Source organism: Phoxinus phoxinus, assembly GCF_949152265.1.
Source record: "Phoxinus phoxinus genome assembly, chromosome: 5".
Lineage (NCBI taxonomy): Eukaryota > Metazoa > Chordata > Actinopteri > Cypriniformes > Leuciscidae > Phoxinus > Phoxinus phoxinus.
Genome location: NC_136880.1, coordinates 32885153 through 32906411, shown reverse-complemented (window position 1 = coordinate 32906411; position 21259 = coordinate 32885153). Strand labels below are relative to the sequence as shown.

The 21259-nt window shown below is 40.0% G+C and overlaps 1 protein-coding gene across 4 annotated transcripts; it reads left to right on the top strand.

Annotated features, from left to right (window-relative positions):
- The first annotated feature begins 1580 nt into the window (after nt 1-1580).
- Nucleotides 1581-20929, top strand: chd8 (chromodomain helicase DNA binding protein 8). Of its 4 annotated transcripts, none has more exons than XM_079613925.1 (39): nt 1581-1701; nt 2355-2530; nt 2881-3899; nt 4053-4325; nt 4414-4530; nt 5244-5713; nt 5814-5928; nt 6109-6312; nt 6478-6546; nt 6637-6692; nt 6774-6891; nt 7027-7110; nt 7395-7532; nt 7704-7825; nt 8675-8918; nt 9181-9357; nt 9484-9627; nt 9740-9838; nt 9924-10083; nt 10852-11062; nt 11189-11384; nt 11502-11672; nt 11825-12115; nt 12216-12436; nt 12566-12768; nt 13270-13426; nt 13513-13602; nt 13909-14012; nt 14279-14402; nt 14507-14582; nt 14709-14983; nt 15052-15284; nt 16137-16787; nt 17566-17906; nt 17995-18081; nt 18202-18303; nt 18377-18487; nt 18892-18996; nt 19122-20929. In XM_079613925.1, exons 3-39 carry the CDS (start codon nt 2970-2972, stop codon nt 19497-19499), a joined length of 7647 nt encoding a protein of 2548 aa, XP_079470051.1. In that variant the 5' UTR covers nt 1581-1701; nt 2355-2530; nt 2881-2969; the 3' UTR covers nt 19500-20929. The 4 variants fall into 4 exon arrangements, with proteins under 4 accessions (XP_079470051.1, XP_079470050.1, XP_079470049.1 ...); XM_079613924.1 differs by having other exon boundaries at nt 17563-17906; XM_079613923.1 differs by lacking the exon at nt 1581-1701 and having other exon boundaries at nt 2392-2530; nt 4026-4325.
- Nucleotides 20930-21259: the final 330 nt, after the last annotated feature.

The following is a 21259-nucleotide window of genomic DNA, read 5'->3' as shown; positions in this document are numbered from 1 at the left end:
TAATAATATTTTTGAAATTATGTATTTAAATTTTCTGACTAAAATTCAATTTCTAAAATCACTTTTAATGAAACGAAAAATTAAAATATAGCTTATCTTTGTGAGGTTTCTGTTTCTCATGTCTATGTTTGCCTGCTTATGGAGCTGTGTGTGTATATTATAAAGATTTGTAAAGATAAATCTCATTAAATTGACTCCCTTAACTAAAAATCCACATATTCTGTCTGAAATGTAATATGTCCTCAACCTGTGTTCCTTCTCTAAATGAGGTATTTTACCTGTAACAACAGCTGTTTGTAAATATAGCTCTCAGCATCAGAGCTGGCATGGTTTACCAGGAATCATCGGAGATAGCAGCATAGGCATAATGGATAACGGATACGAACTACAGTGGCACTGGTCGAGCAAGGCAGATGGAGTTTTTGGCAAGCAGAAGTGCAAGTATACACTGGACTCCTATGGACTTTGCAGGGTGGGCTGTCACAATCAATAAGTTACGCTGCATTGGTTTAAAGACACACTTATTCACATACAGAACAAGGGAAGAAAGAGAGCATGGCAGCATGCAAATGATAAGGAAAGGGAGAAAAGTAAACTGAAAGAAAGGAAAGAATCACTGATGTTGATTCAATAGTAATTTATTTTTCTAACCTGTCTTTGAGCATTTCTTTTTGTATATGAAAGGCCACATCATGACAAGAAATTGTGGTAAAACTGTTAAAAATGTATGTGGATGTAAGTTATTTATGATTAATTTGTCCTAGCAAATGTTATAAATATTTATTTTTCATATGAATTTTAGTTCTAATCACTATAATTAATGATTTGAATATTATTGAAAGTGTTTTTACATCATCCATAAAGCCTGCTGTTTGAAATTTAATCAGGTGAAATAATTTATGAGATGTAAGTTATTTATGATTAATTTGCCCAAACACATGTGTAAATTTAGTGCAGTGTAAAATTAATAGATGCATTATATATGTATTTTTATATAATCTTTTTGTTTTAATCAAGATAATGAATAATGCAAATAATATTGAAAGTGTTTTGACATCATCTGAGTGTCTTTTGTGGTGGCATTTTAATTATAGGCTATCTTTATTTTTAATATGTTTTCATGTTTCATCTCTTATAAAACAGCCATAAACCCATCAACTAAATTTATCAATATTTTTGGATCCATCTAAGTAAGACAAATTAATTATATGCTATACTATAACATGCGAGTATTCATGTTTCATTCAGCATCACAAGCTTGCATTTGGATACATTTGGGAAAAATGCGATTTCATAACGTAAAATTATACGACATTGTTTTCCCCCCCCCGAAATAATAGTCATTACGAATTTTTAAATGTAAATGTTTAAATTCTATCAAGCGAGCATCTCAAAACCGGTGATAACAAGTAGGCCGCATTTAGTGCAGCCTCAACCAAACTACCCCGTACGACCGATACCCATTAATGTCTCCCGCCCTGTAATTCCGCACACTGGAATGACAGACAACTTGTTCCACCAATGGAATGTTTATCTTTTGACAGCCCTTCTGATGATGGGCCAATCAGCGAATAGCAGATGAGATGGGGGCTGGGCGTTCGACCTAGCGCTGGCAAGATGTTAGTTCCTGCTCTACGCTGGCCGTTTCCTGTAATCGTACAGTGTTGTGAGACGGAGAAAGCCATGTGTGTCGATGCAAAGGTAAATTTAGCACCCCGAAATTATTGCGGGGAAAGTTGGGGCAGTGGATGGCAGCGTTATATGGGTATATTTTAGTTAAAAATACGCCCTAGCCAAGTCGAAACAGCTTTGCGGCCTTGTCCATGTCTGTTCGTAGTCGGGCTATGGTTTTGTAGCACGTTGCCTTTGGTTTGGTCCGGTTTGTTGATGAGAGAGATTGAGAGTCCGAACGAGAGACTGTGAGATGTATTATGAATGATGGAGGGTCACTGATACAGCTTAAATTGGCCGTCAGAGTAAAACAAAATGATCGAGCACATATTTAGCATTTATAGCAATAGGAATCGCCATTGTGAACATTGATGTGGTTTGTCGAGTGTCTGGTTTAGGACTGTTGTTCCACATTGATGGCAAGTCAAGGAAGACAGTATTGATTTATTTTATCTAAACATCAATTATATGATTTGCGATTGACTTTAAAGAACATGACGTAGACAATACATATTTGCACTCTTTGACTTTTAAAAACAACGTTATGCTACTTGTTAAGTGACATTGATGCCATGATGTTGTGTTAAGGGATGGCGTTGCCATTCCATCAGATGCAGCACCTATTTAGTGTAAATGGTTTAATTAATGTGTTTTCCTATCCTATCTTTTCTTGTTTTCTCCAGAGCATCAATACACACATTTATTGATGGATCTCTTAGTGTTCACTCCAACCAGAGAAGCAAAAAGTAATTCCAGAGAGTAGGAGAGGATAGAGGGGAGGAAGAGAGAGAGAGTGAAGGAGGGTAAACCGGTGGACTCTCTCTTTTCCTGTTCCTCACTCCCTGATCATTCATTTCAGGTAAGTTTACCTGTCATCAGTATATTGAAATTTACATATTAGGTATGATGGATGTTTGCATTACTGATAAATTTGACAAGTTAGAAGTGTTATGATCTATAAATGTGAACTTGATTGATAGTGATGTTGGACTTGATGATGATACTTGCAAAAGATATGATTAAGATATAATTTTTATAAATATTTTTTATGTAATGTATTATTAGGCCTATATACTTTTGATAATTAAGGCCAATTATTACATTCGATGCTTGCTGCATAAATGTAATCCAGAAACTGACCTTATTTATGTAAATAATTAAAAAATAAACTTGATGAAGATTTATATCTATCTCTCTTCCTTTCTTCAGCATACCTACAGAATCTCTTCGGATTTGTTGGTTGTTTTTGTACCGACACTGGATATTACAAATTCTTTTTTCACAAACTATTTAACAATATGGCAGACCCTATTATGGACCTCTTTGATGACACACCACTGTTCAATTTGGATTCCCTGCCTGAGGATGCGTTCTCCCAGGGCTCCTCAGACCCAGTTGAGGAGGCGCTAAAGATGGCACTGGGCCAAGTGGACCCACCTATGGACCCCACACCGGATCTTGGTGTCCCTGTGCTCAGTGATGTTGTCACAGTTCCAACGCCTGTCGCAACTCCTGTTTCCGTCCCACTGCAGACCCTTCCAACACAGCAGCCCACCCAGATGTCGCATGAAGTCTCTCTTAACCCGGCTCAGATTTCAGTTCAGCCCTCTCTCTCGGTGGCCAATAACAGCAGTGGGGCGGCAACGGTCCTGCTGAGCTCCCCCCTTGGAGTACCTGTGTCAGGGGCTCAAGTCGCCACCCAGCAGCTGCACACTCAGCAAATCACTGCGGTTACGCAACAGGCGGCAGGGCAATCTGCTCCAAAAATTGTAATTCTGAAAGGCCCTCAGGGTCAGACTCAAGTGCTGCAGGGTGTCACAGGAGCCACAGGCTCTCCAGGGAAATTCACACTCTCTAGAGTTCTGACAGGGACCCCTCTTAGGCCAGGGATGACGGTTGTTTCTGGGGGGACAGTATTAAATGCCACATCTCCTGGTCAGGGGCAGGTCAAAGTGGGCACTGGAGTGCAAAGGCTTGTTCAGACTTCAAATGGTCCGATGAAGCAGGTGTTATTGACCTCAATGCCCCAGACCCAATCGCAGGTGCAGATACCTGCGCAGACGCAGCTGCAGTCACCATCACAGTCAGCACAGATTCAGGCGCAGGTGCAGCCTCAGACGCAGCTGGCATTACAAACACAGGCCCAAGCGTCGACCGTTACATCCCCTGGAACGACGACAGCAGCCGTCCGACCTCAAGGTGTCACCCTTTCAGCAGTGCAACAGCAGGTCAGTCTCTGCCAGGGTTATTATTAAATAGTATATCAATGATACTGTATTAACACTGGTCTCTGCACTTTTTATAGTGCTGCCTCTTCTTTTTTGCTTTCAGAATTAATTTATTTTTGCTTTCAGATTCCTAATAGCTATTTCTCCATTCAGGGTGATGCAAAGAGGATCACTCTGGTGCTACAGCAGCCCTCGCAAGGTGGAGCTGGCCAGACTGGGATGGTGACGTTAGGGGGAACGTCAGGGGTGGGTCAGCAGGGCCAGCAGCACAGGCTGGTGTTGGGCTCTCTGCCAGGGAAGTTGGTCCTGCAGGGAGGCCAGCTGGCAGCTCTCGCCCAAGCTAAGGCGGGTCAAACGGGTGCACAGCCGAAAGTGCTCACCATTCAGCTGCAAGTTCAACAGCAGCCCAACCAACAGGGAGCCAAGGTGAGTAAAAGGACAAGTCGTGTGTTGGAAGATGTGCTTTTCCTTGTAACTTGGTGGTGATGGAAAGTTTTTCCTTTATTTGCAACAGTTTCAATTGGTTTCTGGGGGGGCTAATATTGGTGGCAGCCCTCAGGTGGTGCAGATTTCTCAAGGCCAAGGAGGACAAAGACTAGCAGTGCCTCTTAAACTACTGCTGCAGCCACAGGTAGGACATTTCCTCACGTCTGTTTTATGCCTCTGTGATGTTCTTTGATGCTATTATTTGTGTACCACTTGGAATCTGAAGAATATGAAGTATTGTTTTAAAGTTATTAAAACATGTTTGATATTATGTATACAGTTTTTTAAAATGTTTCTGGTTCCATTTTCTTATGATGACTCTGATTCCTTAATGGTTCAACATTGTTTTTAGTACCCTGAAGTAAAAAGGTTTGATTAAAGAAAATGCAATTGCCAAATGAGGGAGTTTCAATAATAAATGAACTTATTGCGAAAGGGACATTTACACAGACTTTTAAAATAAACTTTTTAAGAATGATTTTTAATAATTAAAGCCAATTGTTTGATTGTGTTATTGCTGCATAAATGAAATCAAATAACTGGCATTATGTAAATAATAAAAAATATACTAAAACAAAAAGTTGCTGTAACTTTTAAATATTTTTTTCTTTACAGTACTACTGACAAAATGCATAATGTGTATTTTGTTGTCATATGAACAATCAGCAAGTAACTAGAAAGATTTAAGTCTTGTACTTAGTTGTAACTGTATGCAACTCAGTCATTGTCCTCTTAGAGTAATTTCTTGTTTTAAATGGAACCAGTTCTGAATAAGAACTGATTTTCTGTTTCCAACCATTTTGTTGAGATGCTGGCAAAATACACTGCTTGAAAAAAAATATCACCTTTTCCCTGCAGTCAAACACTGTTTCCAGTGCTGGTGGAACTGTTTCTGTGGTTAAAGTCATCAATACCTCAGCTGGCGGCTCTGCGTCCTGCACCACCACTACAGCTGCGTCTTCCGGTGTGCGTTTGGTGAAGGCCCAGGAGCCCGTTCGGAGAGTAGAAACCCTGTGCAAGCAGGAGAAAGCAAATCGCATTGTTGCTGAGGCCATCGCACGAGCCAAAGCCAGGGGCGAAAGGAACATCCCCCGTGTGCTCAACCAGGACGAACTGCCTGCCGGACAGACCTCAGCAGACCTAGAGGGCGTTCCAGGGGCTGCTGGAGCAAAAAAGAAAGGAGGTGGTGGTGGAGGGAGCAAGAAGAAAAGCCCAAGTGTGGGAGGAGGGAAAGTGGTGGTGGGAGGAGACAAGAAATCCAAGGCGAAGACTCCAGGAGTGGTTGCTGGAGGTGGAGGCAGTAAAAGTAAATCCAAGACTAAGCTTAAGTAAGTTGAGATTTTTTTTTAATCCTTCCTAGAAGAGTTTGACTCATTGATGTATTTGCCTCTGCCTGTTTTGTTCTTACACTTTATTCCCTCTCCATAGCACCATCACGCTAGTGGGTGGTAAGAAAAGGAAAAGAAATCCATCCTCTGACCACTCAGATGTAGATCTAAGCCCACCTGTTTCGCCCCGCACACTGGAGGAAGAAATGTCACAGGTATTACTTACACATTTACCTATTACTGTAATATTGGAGCCATATTAAGCCACTCAAGTGTTGTACGTGTGGGCAGGTGTTAGAAGTGCATTATGTGACATCGAATTTTGAATATAGAGCATCAGATCAATGCCATAAACAGGATTCGTTAACTCTACTGTGATTCTGTTCTCCCAACAGAAGCGACGTTCTAACCGCCAGGTGAAGCGGAAGAAGTACACAGAGGATTTGGACATTAAAATCACAGATGATGAAGACGAGATGGACGCAGATGTTGATGTGACCACAACTCCTGTGTCTGCTCCAGGGCATGTCCAGTCCATGGGAGTGGAACTACAGCAGGAGCTGGATGGGGACGGTCTTCCAAGCATGCAGTTTTTTGTGGTGCGTCAGCATACTATTCATTGCCATTTGTTCCCTTTTCATAACTAGTTTACAGTTTGGCACATTGTCACCAGTCATAATAAAAGAATGCTTATGTATGTAACTGTGGTAGGACTATTTTCTTTATCTTCATGTGTGTGGGCATGTTTCTGATTTGTGTTTCAGGAGAATCCAAGTGAGGAGGATGCTGCTATTGTGGATAAAATATTGTCTATGCGGCTGACCAAAAAGGAGGTAAGTGTCTGTTTCTCACTGGCATTCACAAAAATCTTGTATTATTATATTCTGACTAAACCTTCATGGTATTTTCTTGTCCTGATGCAGGTGTCTCCAGGGCAGTATACTAATGTGGAGGAATTTTTTGTCAAATATAAAAACTAGTAAGTCATCAACTGTTTTCTCAACCCTTATTTGTGGAAATGTCTTTTTTATCCCTTGAAATTTTTTTAATGTTTTTCTAGCTCATACATGCACTGTGAATGGGCCAGTCTTGAGCAGCTGGAGAGAGACAAGAGGATCCATCAGAAGATGAAAAGATTCAAGACAAAACATGCACAAATGAGGAACCTATTCCAAGAGGTGAGGCCCTATAAAGTTGAAATTGGGCAAATATTCCTATGTTTGGTTGGTAGTATAAGTCATATGGCTTGTAAATTATCCTCAAAATTAGTGAGATTTTCTTAAGTATACCTGGAACTCTTTCCTGTGTTTTAGGAGGAGGAACCTTTCAATCCAGACTATGTGGAGGCTGATCGAATTTTGGATGAGTCACATAGTGTTGATAAAGACAATGGGGAGGTAAGGATTTATCGACCACAGAACCAATTTGCAAATGTCAGATGAGAAACTTGCTTATTCAAACCGATAATGCATGAGTGTGTGAGTCTGTTTGACTCATTTATTAAAGTCATTTATTCTTGAGTCAGACTACACTGGTTTACTGTGCATAGCCAGCAAAGAGAGTGTGATTTAAAAATATATTTAGTTTTGTTTGTTGTTTCTTTGTACCTCTTCTTATCTAATCATATTTAATTCAAACTGCACAAATATGACTGCCAAAAACACTGTTTTCCCTCTCCCAGCCGGTTGTGTACTACCTGGTGAAGTGGTGCTCTCTGCCGTATGAAGATGCTACTTGGGAGCTAAAGGAGGATGTTGATGAAGGCAAAGTGGAAGAATTCAGGAAGATTGAAAGTCGCCCGCCCAGACTCAAGAGAACTGTGAGATACTGTCTTGAAACTCAATAATTGCATACTGTTGTATCCACCTCTTCCTCTCTCTTCTCAGTGTCTGGTCACCAGAGCGTTTTCACCCTGTCTGTATTCTTTAGTTTTCATTAAGAAACAGATGAGACAGTGGTGAATTATTAACAAGTCTTCCTCTTCCATCAGCCTCGACCTGCTGCAAGTGCCTGGAAGAAGCTTGATGAGTGCAGAGAGTATAAGAATGGAAACCAGCTCAGAGAGTACCAGCTGGAGGGAGTTAACTGGCTGCTCTTTAACTGGTACAACAGGTAAATACACTGCTGATACACTAAGAAGTTATACAATTTAGCTTATCAACAAAAAAGGGTGTTTTAAAGACATCCACACCTTTAAAAAAAATGTTTAGCCTTCCATGCATTTTGAAGAACCTTCCACACTGGTGAATGTTTAAAGATCCCTTTAATTTTTAGTTTTATACTTATTAGCTCTGATAAATCTTTAGGCTTATGTAATCCTAGTTGACAAAATTAACACGCATGCGGCTTCTTAAATTGGCAAGCTTTCTCTTCCAGAAAAATCAACCAAAAATATTGATGATTCATTCCCTAGTAAGGGGTATATAAAAATGCTTTCTAGATTGAGATTTTCCCCTCCCACTCAACTATAAATACCACCTGCTACTGATCAAATGCTACAGCAGTGAGCAGACAGTAGCTCTGAGATACAAAACCAAAGTAAATAATTTGACAGCATACTATTTGGACACATCAACAGCCTCCTGATGAGGATTGTGGGCGTCCTTAACAGAACATTCACCCTGGGATCCTTGTTTGAATTATGGCCTTACTCAAATGATAAATGCAGGCTCATTTCTTCTTTATTACCATCTGGTTCTGGCAGGACTGCAGGCAGTTCTGAGAAATTAATACAAAATGTGGTGACATTTAAGGATCTTAGTTGATTTTTTTCCATGGTACAATCTATTGTTGTCACCAAAATTGTATTCATCAAACAATTTCATGGTAAAAAATTGTTATTTCAGTGCTGAGATTGAGTGGTTTGGCAAAACGGTAGGCTATAATTTATTTTTGGAGAAAATGTTGTTCCTCTTTGTTCAATTCTTACACCCTCTTTTCTGTATTCATTATTTCCCACAGGCAAAACTGCATTCTGGCAGATGAGATGGGTCTGGGGAAGACTATTCAGTCCATAGCCCTGCTATCAGAGGAGTATGCTACAGGGGTCCAGGGGCCGTTCCTTATCATTGCCCCTCTTTCCACAATCACAAACTGGGAAAGAGAGTTTTCCACTTGGACTGACATGAATGCTATAGTTTACCACGGCAGTCTGGCCAGTAGACAGATGATCCAGCAGTATGAAATGTACTGCAAAGATGACAAGGTTGTTATAGATGCATTCTGTGTTTCTTTCTCATCAGTTTCATCATTCATTCATATTAAAAATTATAAAAGCACACAATAATATAAAACTATCTGAAATCTACAAATATGAATAAATACTATAGTAATAAATGATACTAAAATAAAACTGCTGAGCAGAAAGTTAGTTGTTGGATGTTGAAAGGTTGTTTATACTAGTATGATATTTTGATAGCCCCATTCTAACTTCCTCTCTCCTTTGTGCTCTTTTCTGTCTTCTCTAGGGACACTTTATACCAGGGGCCTATAGGTTTGATGCTCTGATCACAACCTTTGAGATGATTTTATCAGACTGCCCAGAGCTGAGGGAGATTTCTTGGCGCTGCGTAATTATTGATGAAGCTCACCGTTTGAAGAACAGAAACTGCAAACTTCTCGACAGCCTCAAGATGCTTGACCTTGTAAGAGTTTATCACCTTTCATTTTTTGCCCTCCTTAAAAGACCCTGAAAATATTTGTTAGATACAAAAAAAGGGGGTTAAGCGACGCGTGATTAATTAACGTCTCTCTCTTTATTCCCTTTTCAGGAGCATAAAGTGTTGTTGACAGGCACTCCACTTCAAAACACAGTAGAGGAGCTATTCAGTCTGTTGCACTTTCTGGAACCAGCCCAGTTCCCCTCTGAGATAGAGTTTTTGCGTGAGTTTGGAGATCTTAAAACTGAGGAGCAGGTAAAGAAACGCTGAGATTTGTATTTATTTTTTAAAAAAATTGGCAGGTAACATTTCCTCTTTTGAGAGTGTCAGCCGTTCTCAACATTCTATCACCATCTGTGATTATCAGGTCCAGAAACTGCAGTCAATTCTGAAGCCCATGATGCTGCGTAGATTGAAAGAAGATGTAGAAAAGAACCTCGCCCCAAAACAAGAAACCATTATTGAGGTATGATTGAGCAACAGTACCGTTTCAAGTTTTTTAATTCTCTGTTTTTGTAAGTTCTGAATGCATCAATTTCTCTGGTCCCCAGGTGGAGTTGACTGATGTACAGAAGAAGTATTACCGAGCTATTTTAGAGCGTAACTTCAACTTCCTTAGCATGGGCGCCACACATAACAGCAATGTACCGAATCTCCTCAATACAATGATGGAACTTCGAAAGTGCTGCAACCACCCTTACCTCATTACAGGTACAGAATTTATGGCTGTTCTCTTGGAGTAGGTTTGCTGCTGTAGCCTGTTACCGGTGTTACACAGTGTTCGGCCATACATTGATTACATTACTTGGCCACCGCGGCACAGCCCCTCGCTTTGCTTTTTTTTATAGAAATAAAAAACATTTAGTTCAGCTGGACAATGGACGCTACAATTATAAATTGAAAGCGCCTGCTCTGCTCCATACAGAACGGGCTGCAGAGTCGCAGCAGGAGAGATTTCACTTATTGCGTGTCGATGTGAGAGATGACTGACAGACGATGGTAGCAGAGGATTTGGTGCACAACAGATCCTCATTCGTCATTGACAAATATAATGTAAAATGTGCGGTCAGTGCCGCTACTCTCTATAAACAGAGTACATGTTATTGCGAATATGAAAGGGAAAGTGAAAAGCGATCGTGCATTCAAAAGCCATTTCAATAGCCTGCATAATGATAGCGGCTCCCTGATGCCCACAAATTATAAGTCTAAATATACAAAAGAGTATGTGTGATTGCGCATTCAAAAGCTACCTCACAGTAACATCCCTACCTTTTAGTTTCTCTTGTTTCTCTTTGTTTACATGTTGTTGAGCACAGGTTTTAGTTCACCTGTGACATCTTTGGTCTTGTAGTTCTTGGAAAAAAAACTCCTGCTTATTGGTTGAACATACTGACTCTTTTTTTTATTTTATTTTTTTTTTATTTTTTTTTTATGGCTCATCTTTTTTTGTTGTCCACTTTTTGTCTCACCTCCCTGCAGGTGCTGAGGAGAAGATAGTGGCTGAGCTGAGGGCTGTATATGATCCTATGGCTTCAGACTTTCATCTCCAGGCTCTGGTGCGCTCTGCAGGGAAACTGGTCTTGCTGGATAAGCTGCTTCCTCGCCTTAAAGCTGGTGGGCACAAAGTACTCATCTTCTCCCAGATGGTGCGGTGCCTCGACATCCTTGAGGACTACCTCATACACAAGAGGTACAGAAATGCAGAAATGTTTAGAAATGTAAAATGTGTGATTTGAGAAGCAACTGTAGCCAGTTTTCATTCTACCATCGTTGCTTGTAAGATAGGTCAAAAATTTGATGTGTTCTGTCTGATCAGATACCTGTATGAGCGCATTGACGGGCGGGTCAGAGGAAACCTGCGACAGGCAGCCATCGATCGGTTCAGTAAACCTGATTCAGACCGGTTTGTCTTCCTACTTTGTACCCGGGCTGGAGGTTTGGGCATTAATTTGACTGCTGCTGACACCTGTGTCATTTTCGACTCTGACTGGAACCCACAGAATGATCTTCAAGTGAGGATCTCATACCATGTTTTTCTTCATAGTGATTTCAATGCATTAAAGAAGATTTCTGTTCTTGTTTTCTATCCCAGGTGTTCAGTTTCATATTTTTTCTTAACTTCCATACAGGCTCAGGCACGTTGTCACCGCATTGGCCAGTCTAAAGCGGTAAAGGTGTATCGTCTCATTACCAGAAACTCCTATGAGAGGGAGATGTTGGACAAAGCCAGTCTTAAATTGGGGCTTGATCGAGCCGTTCTGCAAAGCATGAGTGGAAACAAGGACAACAGTGTTAACGGGGTAAGAATGAAAGAAATCTGTGTTTTATATTGCTGTATTAGAGAATGGTTTGCCCAAAAAAGAAAATCGTTGTTCAAAACATATGTTTGGGTGAGTTATTGCTGACTAAAACATGCAAAATGACTCAATGGTGTGCTATAAACTTTCATCAGATCCAGCAGTTCTCCAAGAAGGAGATAGAAGATTTGCTTCGCAAAGGTGCTTATGCAGCCATAATGGATGAGAATGACGAGGGCAGTCGTTTCTGTGAGGAGGACATCGATCAGATACTTCAGAGAAGAGCAACTACCATCACTATAGAAAGTGAAGGCAAAGGATCCACCTTCTCCAAGGCCAGCTTTGTGGCGTCTGAGAACCGCACAGATATTGCTCTGGATGATCCCGAGTTCTGGCAGAAGTGGGCCAAGAAAGCAGACATTGACATGGACACTTTCAACAGGAAGGTAAAGTGTGTTTTTTTTTTCTTCAAAATGTGGCTACTGTATCCTTTATTCTCTGCCAGTGTTCCTTTTCATAATTTCTCTTTATTTTTTGCAAACTCAGAACACTCTTGTGATTGACACACCAAGAGTAAGAAAGCAAACGCGTCAGTATTCCACCCTGCGTGGAGAGGGGGGTGATCTGTCTGACGTGGACAGTGATGACGACTACCCACCCCATAATTCCCGTCAATCTCGGGCCTCTCGGCGCTCAGACCGGCATTCTGGTGGAGGTTATGGGCGCACAGACTGCTTCCGAGTGGAGAAACACCTACTTGTTTATGGGTTTGTGAACTTGTTCTTCGTTATCATATGTAGTTCTTAAGAAATCGTTTTTTAGTTCACCTGTTCATGTTTGAAAAAACTTCATGGAATTATGATTTCATACATTTTAACATGACTTTCTCTCTACAGATGGGGCCGCTGGCGGGATATCCTGTCTCATGCTCGCTGTAAACGGCGTCTCAGTGAACGTGATGTGGAAACCATTTGTCGCGTCATCCTGGTTTTCTGTCTGATACATTACCGTGGAGATGAGAACATCAAAAGCTTCATCTGGGAGTTAATCACCCCTCCAGAGAATGGACGAGAGCCACAGGCTCTGCTTAATCACTCTGGTATTACTTTCTCTCATTATAATCTTTAATTGACACTCTTTCATACTACCAGCAAAGACCCTCAGGTAGTGGTAGAGCTCTTTAGATTATCATGAGTCAACATTTTTCCTTAAGCGGCCTTTCCACTATCTCCGACATTTGCCTTTGATTGTTGGATTTTTCACTTTCAAATTGGTCGTGAGGCATCCATTACCCTCCATTAATTTACCATGGTAAAATGAATGAACAATGAATGTGTGAAAATATCCACACAAAATAATTGACCGTTAATATGTCTGGGGAAAAAAGTATAGTTGGTTTTATAGGGCTAATCAATGTTCGGATTATTCCTACACCGTACCACTCTCCATGTAAATTAAATGACTTCTGCTCTGTCATTTCTCAGAGATAATGAAAAGGAGCTTTAGAATGCAACAGCTTATGTAGGTTTTAAAACGGCATCATGCTAAGCAGGCTATGTGCTTTTATAGAGGTGCATAATGACTCTTTCCTTTCCTTTAGGTCTGTCCATCCCTGTCCCTCGCGGCAGGAAGGGGAAGCGGGTGAAGGCTCAAAGCTCTTTTGATGTGCAGAAAGTTGAGTGGATCCGCAAGTACAATCCTGACAGTCTACTGCTTGATGACAGTTACCGAAAACACCTCAAACATCAGTGCAACAAGTATGTTAGACCCATCAGGGACAGTTTGATGACGCTGAACTAAATATTAGCGTAAGTTTCTTAATTTCATTCTCCCTCTTTTTCAGAGTGTTGCTGAGAGTACGTATGCTGTATTACCTGAAGCAGGAGGTCATTGGAGAGCATGCTGATTCTGTATTAAGAGGAGCTGATGCAAGGTATAGTCATCGTCTGACTTCATTGCTTAAAAAAATATCACTTTGTTTATAAGTCTCTGCTAAATGCATTACTATTCATCTTAATTCAAAAATGATCATTGCTTTGAATAGAAGCATCTGCTAAGTGCAAAAAATTTTATTTCATGAAGTGGTCATGTACTGAACATACACTAACAATTTAGTTGTCACCAAATCTTACATTCTTCTTGGATGTTTTTAATGCCTAGCAAGCTTAAAAATTAAGTTTTCTTTGATGCATTGATCATAGTTTTTTTACTTTAAATTAGAAAGTGCGTTTCCTTGCAGGGATATTGATATCTGGTTGCCTGAAATGGAGCAGCAAGATGTTCCGTCTGGCTGGTGGGACGCTGAAGCTGACCGTTGTCTGCTTATCGGAGTCTATAAGCATGGTATGTGTAGGCTTTATTAACCTCGTCATCTTCGAGGGTGTCTTCCTTATAGTATAAGATCTTCCTTATAATTTTGCCACCATGTCTTTTAAAATTGATGTTTTTAGTCCTCTAACAACAACTAACAAATTAGTTTGGTCTTAGTGAGGTATAATGGAGATTTTATCTTGATTTAAGGCCAAGTCGTCCTGATACCTGCCAAAGACAAAAATATGTAGTTTTGCATATCCCTGATGTGTTTTTTCCTCATTACTCTGCCATTTCAGGATATGAAATGTACACCACCATGCGTGCTGACCCCTGCTTGTGTTTTGTTGAGCGATGTGGCCGTCCAAATGAGCAGGACATTAATGCGGAGCAGCAAGCAGCAGACCCAGAGCTTGGGGAGGGGTCAGTTTCAAATAGAGCTGATCTCTACAGATGAATTATGATACAGCTTATATGGTTGACTGGTATATTTAAGGCTAATTTTTTATTTTTTGTGTGTGTCTTAGAGGAGACTACGACAAGTACTCTGAAGATCCAGAATTTAAGCCTGCGACAAGGCACACTAAGGAGGTGTATGATGAGGTATGTTCATTTTGAATCACTTCATTTTTTTTGTTCCCGTGTATGTGTAATTCTGGCACATTTATCTTGTGGTGTTGTTATTAGGAATTTAGATATAATAATAAATGTGGATACTGTGCTCCTCAGACTGATTCGGTGAATGCAGATGGTGATATTTGTGTGGAGGATCGATCTGTTCCTGTGCAGGTCGAGGGGCCATCTTCAGGATCATCAGATTTGTGTTATTGGCCGACGAGCTCATCGCTTACAGCCAGACTACGGCGTCTTATCACAGCCTACCAACGCAGTTACAGGCGAGAGCAGCTTAAGATGGAGGCAGCAGAGAAGGGCGACCGTAGACGTAGACGGTGTGAACAAGCCACTAAACTCAAAGAGATAGCCCGACAAGAACGACAACAAAGGTATGTTCCTCAAGAAACCTGTTACCGAAGCTTCCTCTTCAGTCTTCTCATAAACTTCTCTGTTTCAGGTGGACTCGTAGGGAGGAGTGTGATTTTTACAGGGTGGTATCGACCTTTGGCGTCGAAAGGATAAAGAAAGAGGTAGAGGCTCTAGAAGGGGATGAGCATCATATGGACTGGAATCATTTTCGTTCGTTTGCTCGGCTTGATAAAAAAACAGATGAAAGCTTGACGCGTTACTTCAAGTGCTTCATGTCCATGTGTCGGAAAGTGTGTCACCTTCGGCCTGCACGTGGAGAAGGTATTGAATGAGAACATGTTTGGCGTTTAAGTTGATTTAATTCCATTGAAATTTGTTTGGATTATGAATGCGGGATCTACTATTTCTTCCATTATTATGCATTTTAAGGTTAACAATATTGATTTGATATTGTAAATTTAATTATGAATACTCAGGTCTCTTATTTGTAAGTTTAGATTATTTTTGCCATTATCTAATGATCTTTACAAACACGAACAACATGCATCTTTAGCAAATCCCATTTTTTAATACGATACATTAGTGTTGTTATTGTGAACTAAAACTCTTAAAAATCATTTTTGGTAACTGAAACAAAGCTAAAATAAAATGTAAATATCAGATTAAAAACTTTGAAATTTAGGAATGTTGCCTTGCCAGTTAACTGAAAGAAGTTTAAGTACTAAAACTGAAATAAACAAATCTATATAGAAATAAAAAAATAAAAATGACACAAACTCATAAGTTCTAAAACAAAACGGCTAAAATTTCAAATGAACTGAAAATATAAAAGCTAATAAATTATTGGTAATATTTACAAAAATATAAATAATACAAAAATAACATTAAATACATTGTGATGCCTAAATTCTCTTGTAGAATTTAAGAGGATTTTGAAAATGATTAATTACTGTATTTAGACAAAATAGTATAGCATTTCAATTTTGGCTATTGATTGTGTATCGACCATAACATTAATATGGTCGATACGCAATTTTAAAATTCAAATATTCATATATAAATTCAAATATTGTCCCCAAAACACTTTTTTTGTTTTTGTTGTAGTTTACAATGATAGTTTTTTTTTTTATATAATAACACGTTTTCTACTGTTATCTCTTCTTCCTCTATTAGAATCTCAAGATCTGTCCCAATCCCTAGCCCCCATCACAGAAGAACGAGCCTCGCGCACACTCTACAGGGTCAGCTTGCTGTGTCGGCTACGTGAACGTGTTCTTGCTCACCCGTCGTTAGAGGAACGCCTCAGTCTGGCACCACCCACCTCTGATCTGCCCAACTGGTGGAGCTTCCCACAGCACGACCACGAGCTGCTCTTAGCTGCTGCTAGACATGGCGTCAGCCGCACTGAACTCTCCATCTTCTCTGACCCACAGTACTCATTCGGTCAGGCCCGTCTCGACTACCTCCAGAACCAGCAAGCCCAAGCTGCTTCACAGATTAACTCGTTAAGTCAGTCACAGGATTCGACCAGTATCAAAGAGGAGAGCCTAGATGATGAGTCTCGGCTGCTAGGGGTGGAGACCCTCTGTCCGTCAGACTCCCCAGCCATGCTCCTCTCCCATTCTGAGGGCAAAGTTGGAGTTCAGGCTGGATGGGCCTGGAAGAAGAGCAAAAACAATGGGCCGGGTGAGAGAAAAGGAGGAGGAGAGAGAGGTGAAGGGCCTTCAGACTCTGATTCCGATTCAGACTCGGGCTCGTCGTCTTCCTCCCGTCATTCGGGCAGCTCGGATGATAGCGGAGACAGTGATGCAGAGAGAGAACGAGGTAAGGAGAGGACGCTGTTGCATTTATGGTATCCTGCAGCAGGAAAATATTATTTCTTAGTGTTTAGCCTATGTTCAGTATGCATCTTGAAATTCTTATTATAGCTTTTTGTTCTGAAATGTCTTTTTTTGTGCAATCCAGCTAAATCATTACCAATCGAAAATTATAGTCAATGTTTTATCAAGTAAAAATACATTAAAAATCAGTTCGGTCAAGGCAATATTTCCACAATACATAATTTCTTTTTGAATTTCTTCTGCAAGGATGCATTACGTTTTTATTTCAAATAATGTTCTCTGGATCTTTTTATTCCCCAAAGAAACTGGAAAAAGCATCACAGTTTTCACAAAAATATTTAGCATTCAGATTTGCCATTACAGGAATAAATAACATTTTCAGAAAAAACTAAAACTGTTATTTACATTATTGTAATATTTCACAATATTATTGTTTTTACTGTATTTGATTAAATAAATGCATTAAATAATTAAACAGATTCATAGAAATAAATCAAACATGCCAGCTCACGCATTGTTTGTTACTTAAGCTTAAAGGAATAGTTCACCCAGAAAAATACAAAATCTACATTTTCAAAAATAAAACTCAAACTTGCATTACTTTTTGTCTTCCATGGAACATAAAAAAATAAATTAGAAAATGTATTTTCTCAATCATTCTAATCTTGTTATACGTTTTTTTTCTTTGCTCAGCTGTAATGGTTAATTTGGGTAGATTTATAAGAGATTTGTAACTAGAATGACTGATCTCTCTACAGCAGCTCTTAAGATGTGTGATGGTGATGAAGAAAACAGCCTCCTCTCACTCACACCATCTCAAGAAGGCGCCCCACCCGAGTCCCTCACTGACCCTCTAAGAGTCGATTGGCCCAAAGACCGTGTGCTGATAAACCGAATAGACAACCTCTGTTCACTGGTTCTAATGGGGCACTGGCCGTCAGGTCGCCGCTACGTATCTGACATTCAGCTCAGTGCTGCATCAGACGAGCGTGACCTCAGCGATGACGTGGGTTACCCCCGAGTGGGACGCAAAAGCAGCAGTGCCCTATCTGCAGAAGTTCTTGACGGCCAAGAATCAGAGTTCACAGTAAAACTCCTGAAGGTGAGGTGGTGTTCAGACATTTAGGAACCGTTATGAACCTCAATGGTGTCTCTTTCTTCTGCTTTAATGTTTGTTTCATTTTCTTTAGGAGGAGGGGCTGAAGCTGACGTTCTCTAAACAAGCTCTGATGCCAAACGGTGAAGGGAGTGCACGCAAAAAGCGAAAGGACCACGAGGTACAGAAATGCAGCCTCATTAAACTTGCCTAACTAGTTTTGGGGAAGAAGTAACGTTTACATTTACATAAAATACCTTATGTCCAGCTCTATAATGTGCTTCTTTCTTTTTTTCTTTAGCTGGTAGATGCCGAAGGGGTTCTCCATGCTCCTCGCAGGAGGGACCTTCCCAACTGGCTCAAAGAAAATCCAGATTATGAAGTGGAGGGAGACATGCTAGAGGTAGGTGAAAAACTCAGGCTGAGCTGCTCTTTTTGGACTGACACGCCTGATAATGTTCCTCTCGTTCTTGCAGTTACTGGTGAACCGGACCAAAAGGAAGAGGAGGAGGAAGAGGATAGAGAAAGGAGCAGCACTTACTGGCAGTGAGAGAGTGAAGGTCATAGACATAAGGACGGGCAAGAAGGTGAGGGAAGACATTTGGCAGTTCTGCCATAATTTAACACAACTAGATTTATTATGTTTGATCAGCAAATCGGCATATTATAATGATTTCTGCAGAATCAAGTGACACTAAAGACTGAAAATTCAGCTTTGTCTTCACAGGAATAAATTACATTTTAACAGCCTAAAATAGAAATTAAAAGTTATTTTAATTTGTTGGAATATTTCACAATATCAAAAAAAAAAAAAAACTGTATTTTTGATCAAATAAATGCAGCCTTGGTGAGCATAAGAGTTTATGTATTCATGGAAAATGCTAAATAAAATCTACAAATACACCAATCTATATTGTTAGATTGTTATTGTTCTTGATATATTTGGTGCAGTTCAGTTGGTCTTAATGATTTATACTCCCCTGCTTTTCAGTTTGGTGGAATTTACGGGCCTGCACTACAGGACCTGAGAGAGCACCTGGAGGAGAATCCTGACCACGCTGTAGCACCGGAATGGTCTGAGACTGTTCGCAATTCGGTTAGTGTCTCCTTTATTAGCTCGGTGGTTATCCTCATCTACCCAGGTTGTATAGCGTTTATAGTCCAATCATAGTCAGTAGTCTATTTGATTGAAATTAATGTGAACCTTCTCTTCAATCTCAGGGCTTCTTGCCTGAGACTTTATTCCACAGACTGTTGAGTCCCCACGCTTCAATCCCCAAAAAGAATCGCCATTACCTCTCCACCCCTTCGATCCAGACTGATGACCCTCTCCTCGGAGGCGGCGAAGGCGAGACATTAGTTTCCGATGGCGCTTACATGATGGACGATGAGGACTTGGAAGATGGTGGTCACCTCACGGCATCTCACCACTTCCTTACTCCAGCCTACGATGTGAAGATGGAGCCAAGCGCTCTTGATATGGACGGAGGTGACAGTTTGTCACAAGGTGGATATGATAGTTCAGACAGAGAGGCCATTTTGGATGATGTCATCATGGCACCGAAAAATTCAGACTCTTCCTCAAGCTCAGAGGATTGACCAAATCTCATGTTAGATGTAGTAGACCGAGATCATGACAGTCTTTTATTTTATTATATTCTGCCTTCATTATTTTTATAATTATTGTTGATGTTATTGCTTAAAATATGGAGTAACAGATTTTTTTCTTGGGTTGGATTTGTACTCGACTGTTTTGCGTAGATTGAGGAGGTACAGGTGCCGTTTTTCCCCCGTTTTTTTTCTCTCTCTCGTTACACCTCATTCAGCACGTTGTGCTTAATTCCAGATGAAATATGAATTTGTCTCACATACCCACAGTAAGCCCTTTTCATCCTGTATTGGCTGGGAAAGGAGCTGTTTGTCTCACCCTCAGGCTGAACTGTTTAACAGTGTGCTGGAGGATCCATAGTCATGCACTGAGCTGAGCCATCGTGGTGCCTCGGTCTGGTTAAGAACATGGAGTTTTTTTGTTGGATGTATATCTTTTTTTTGTGTGTGTGCGTGTGTGTTGGGGGGTGGGGACAGGGTAGGATTTGGGGTATAGGGTTAGTTACTGAAACAATGTTAGACAGATGATGGCTGTATTGTACAAAGTAGAGTTGGTCCTATGCCTGCAATGATGCAAAAATTATGCGTTTATTCCCGTTTCAATAACTGACTCCAACTGTCTCTGTGATATAAATATGAATAGCAGTCTACAGTGGAAACTGTCTGTTGAATTCATTTCATCAAGTGTTGGTATTTATTTGAATAATGACCACTCAAGGCTCTTTTTGACTGCTTGAAATACATGCTGAGTAGAAAAGCAACTTTATTCTCTCTCAAACTTTATACTTGGATGTGGAGAAATATAATCCTCAACTATTGTTTTAATGAACCAGTGGTTTCAATTATGCTGTCTTGTAGCTTTAGTTGACATTTGTAACTTGACATTAAATCACAAATTTAGAGTAGTTTCAGCAATTCAAGTAAGGTTGAAACCTAACATATTGAGAGAGATAATAAATATCACAGAAATTCAGCATGTGGCAGGGTTAACGTTTCTTGAAACCTGCTGGAGGTAAGTCAGGTCTCATAATTTATTATGGTTATTTGCCAGCAATAACAAACAAAATTGACATATTTCTTGGTAATGTTTACAAACATTTCCCCTAAAATCTGCATAAATGTGAAATTTTACATTTTAGAACAACTGAATTTGCTTTTGGTGCAAACTGCCTTCTCTGTCCAGCATGTGGTTTAACCATTGGGTGATCAGTATTACTGTAGTACGAGACAAATAGATTGCTGTTATGTGGTGCCTTTTGAGCTCTGTAACATAAAAAGTTAATATGCCTGTTGAATTTTTAGGAAGTATCTATTAAAGAGATGAGGAGGATTAAAGTTATCAAATCCATTGCTAATATTTGGTAATGTTTGTGCCATGTTTACCCACTAAAAAAACCTTCACTTCCATTGGGGAATCGCACAAAACAAATTACTAATTAGAACATTAACAAGAAGAAAAATTATTAGACATTTTCTTAGAGAAAATTGATGCATTGCACCCAGGGACATGGCAAAATATAAACATCAGCAGCTCAAACTAGACTAGTTATATGATTACGAGTTTAGTTTTTATTTAACCAATGCGAAGCATACGAAAAGGACTTGAAAATGTAATTCATGATAGGGTTAAGCTAAAAAAAAGTGATTTTCTTCTAGGGGACGCGTGTGACCTCATAGTATCTTGTCTTTTGATATGCATTCAAATAACAAAGCCATTTTTGTCTTATTGAAAAAATTAGTACACTTGTGAG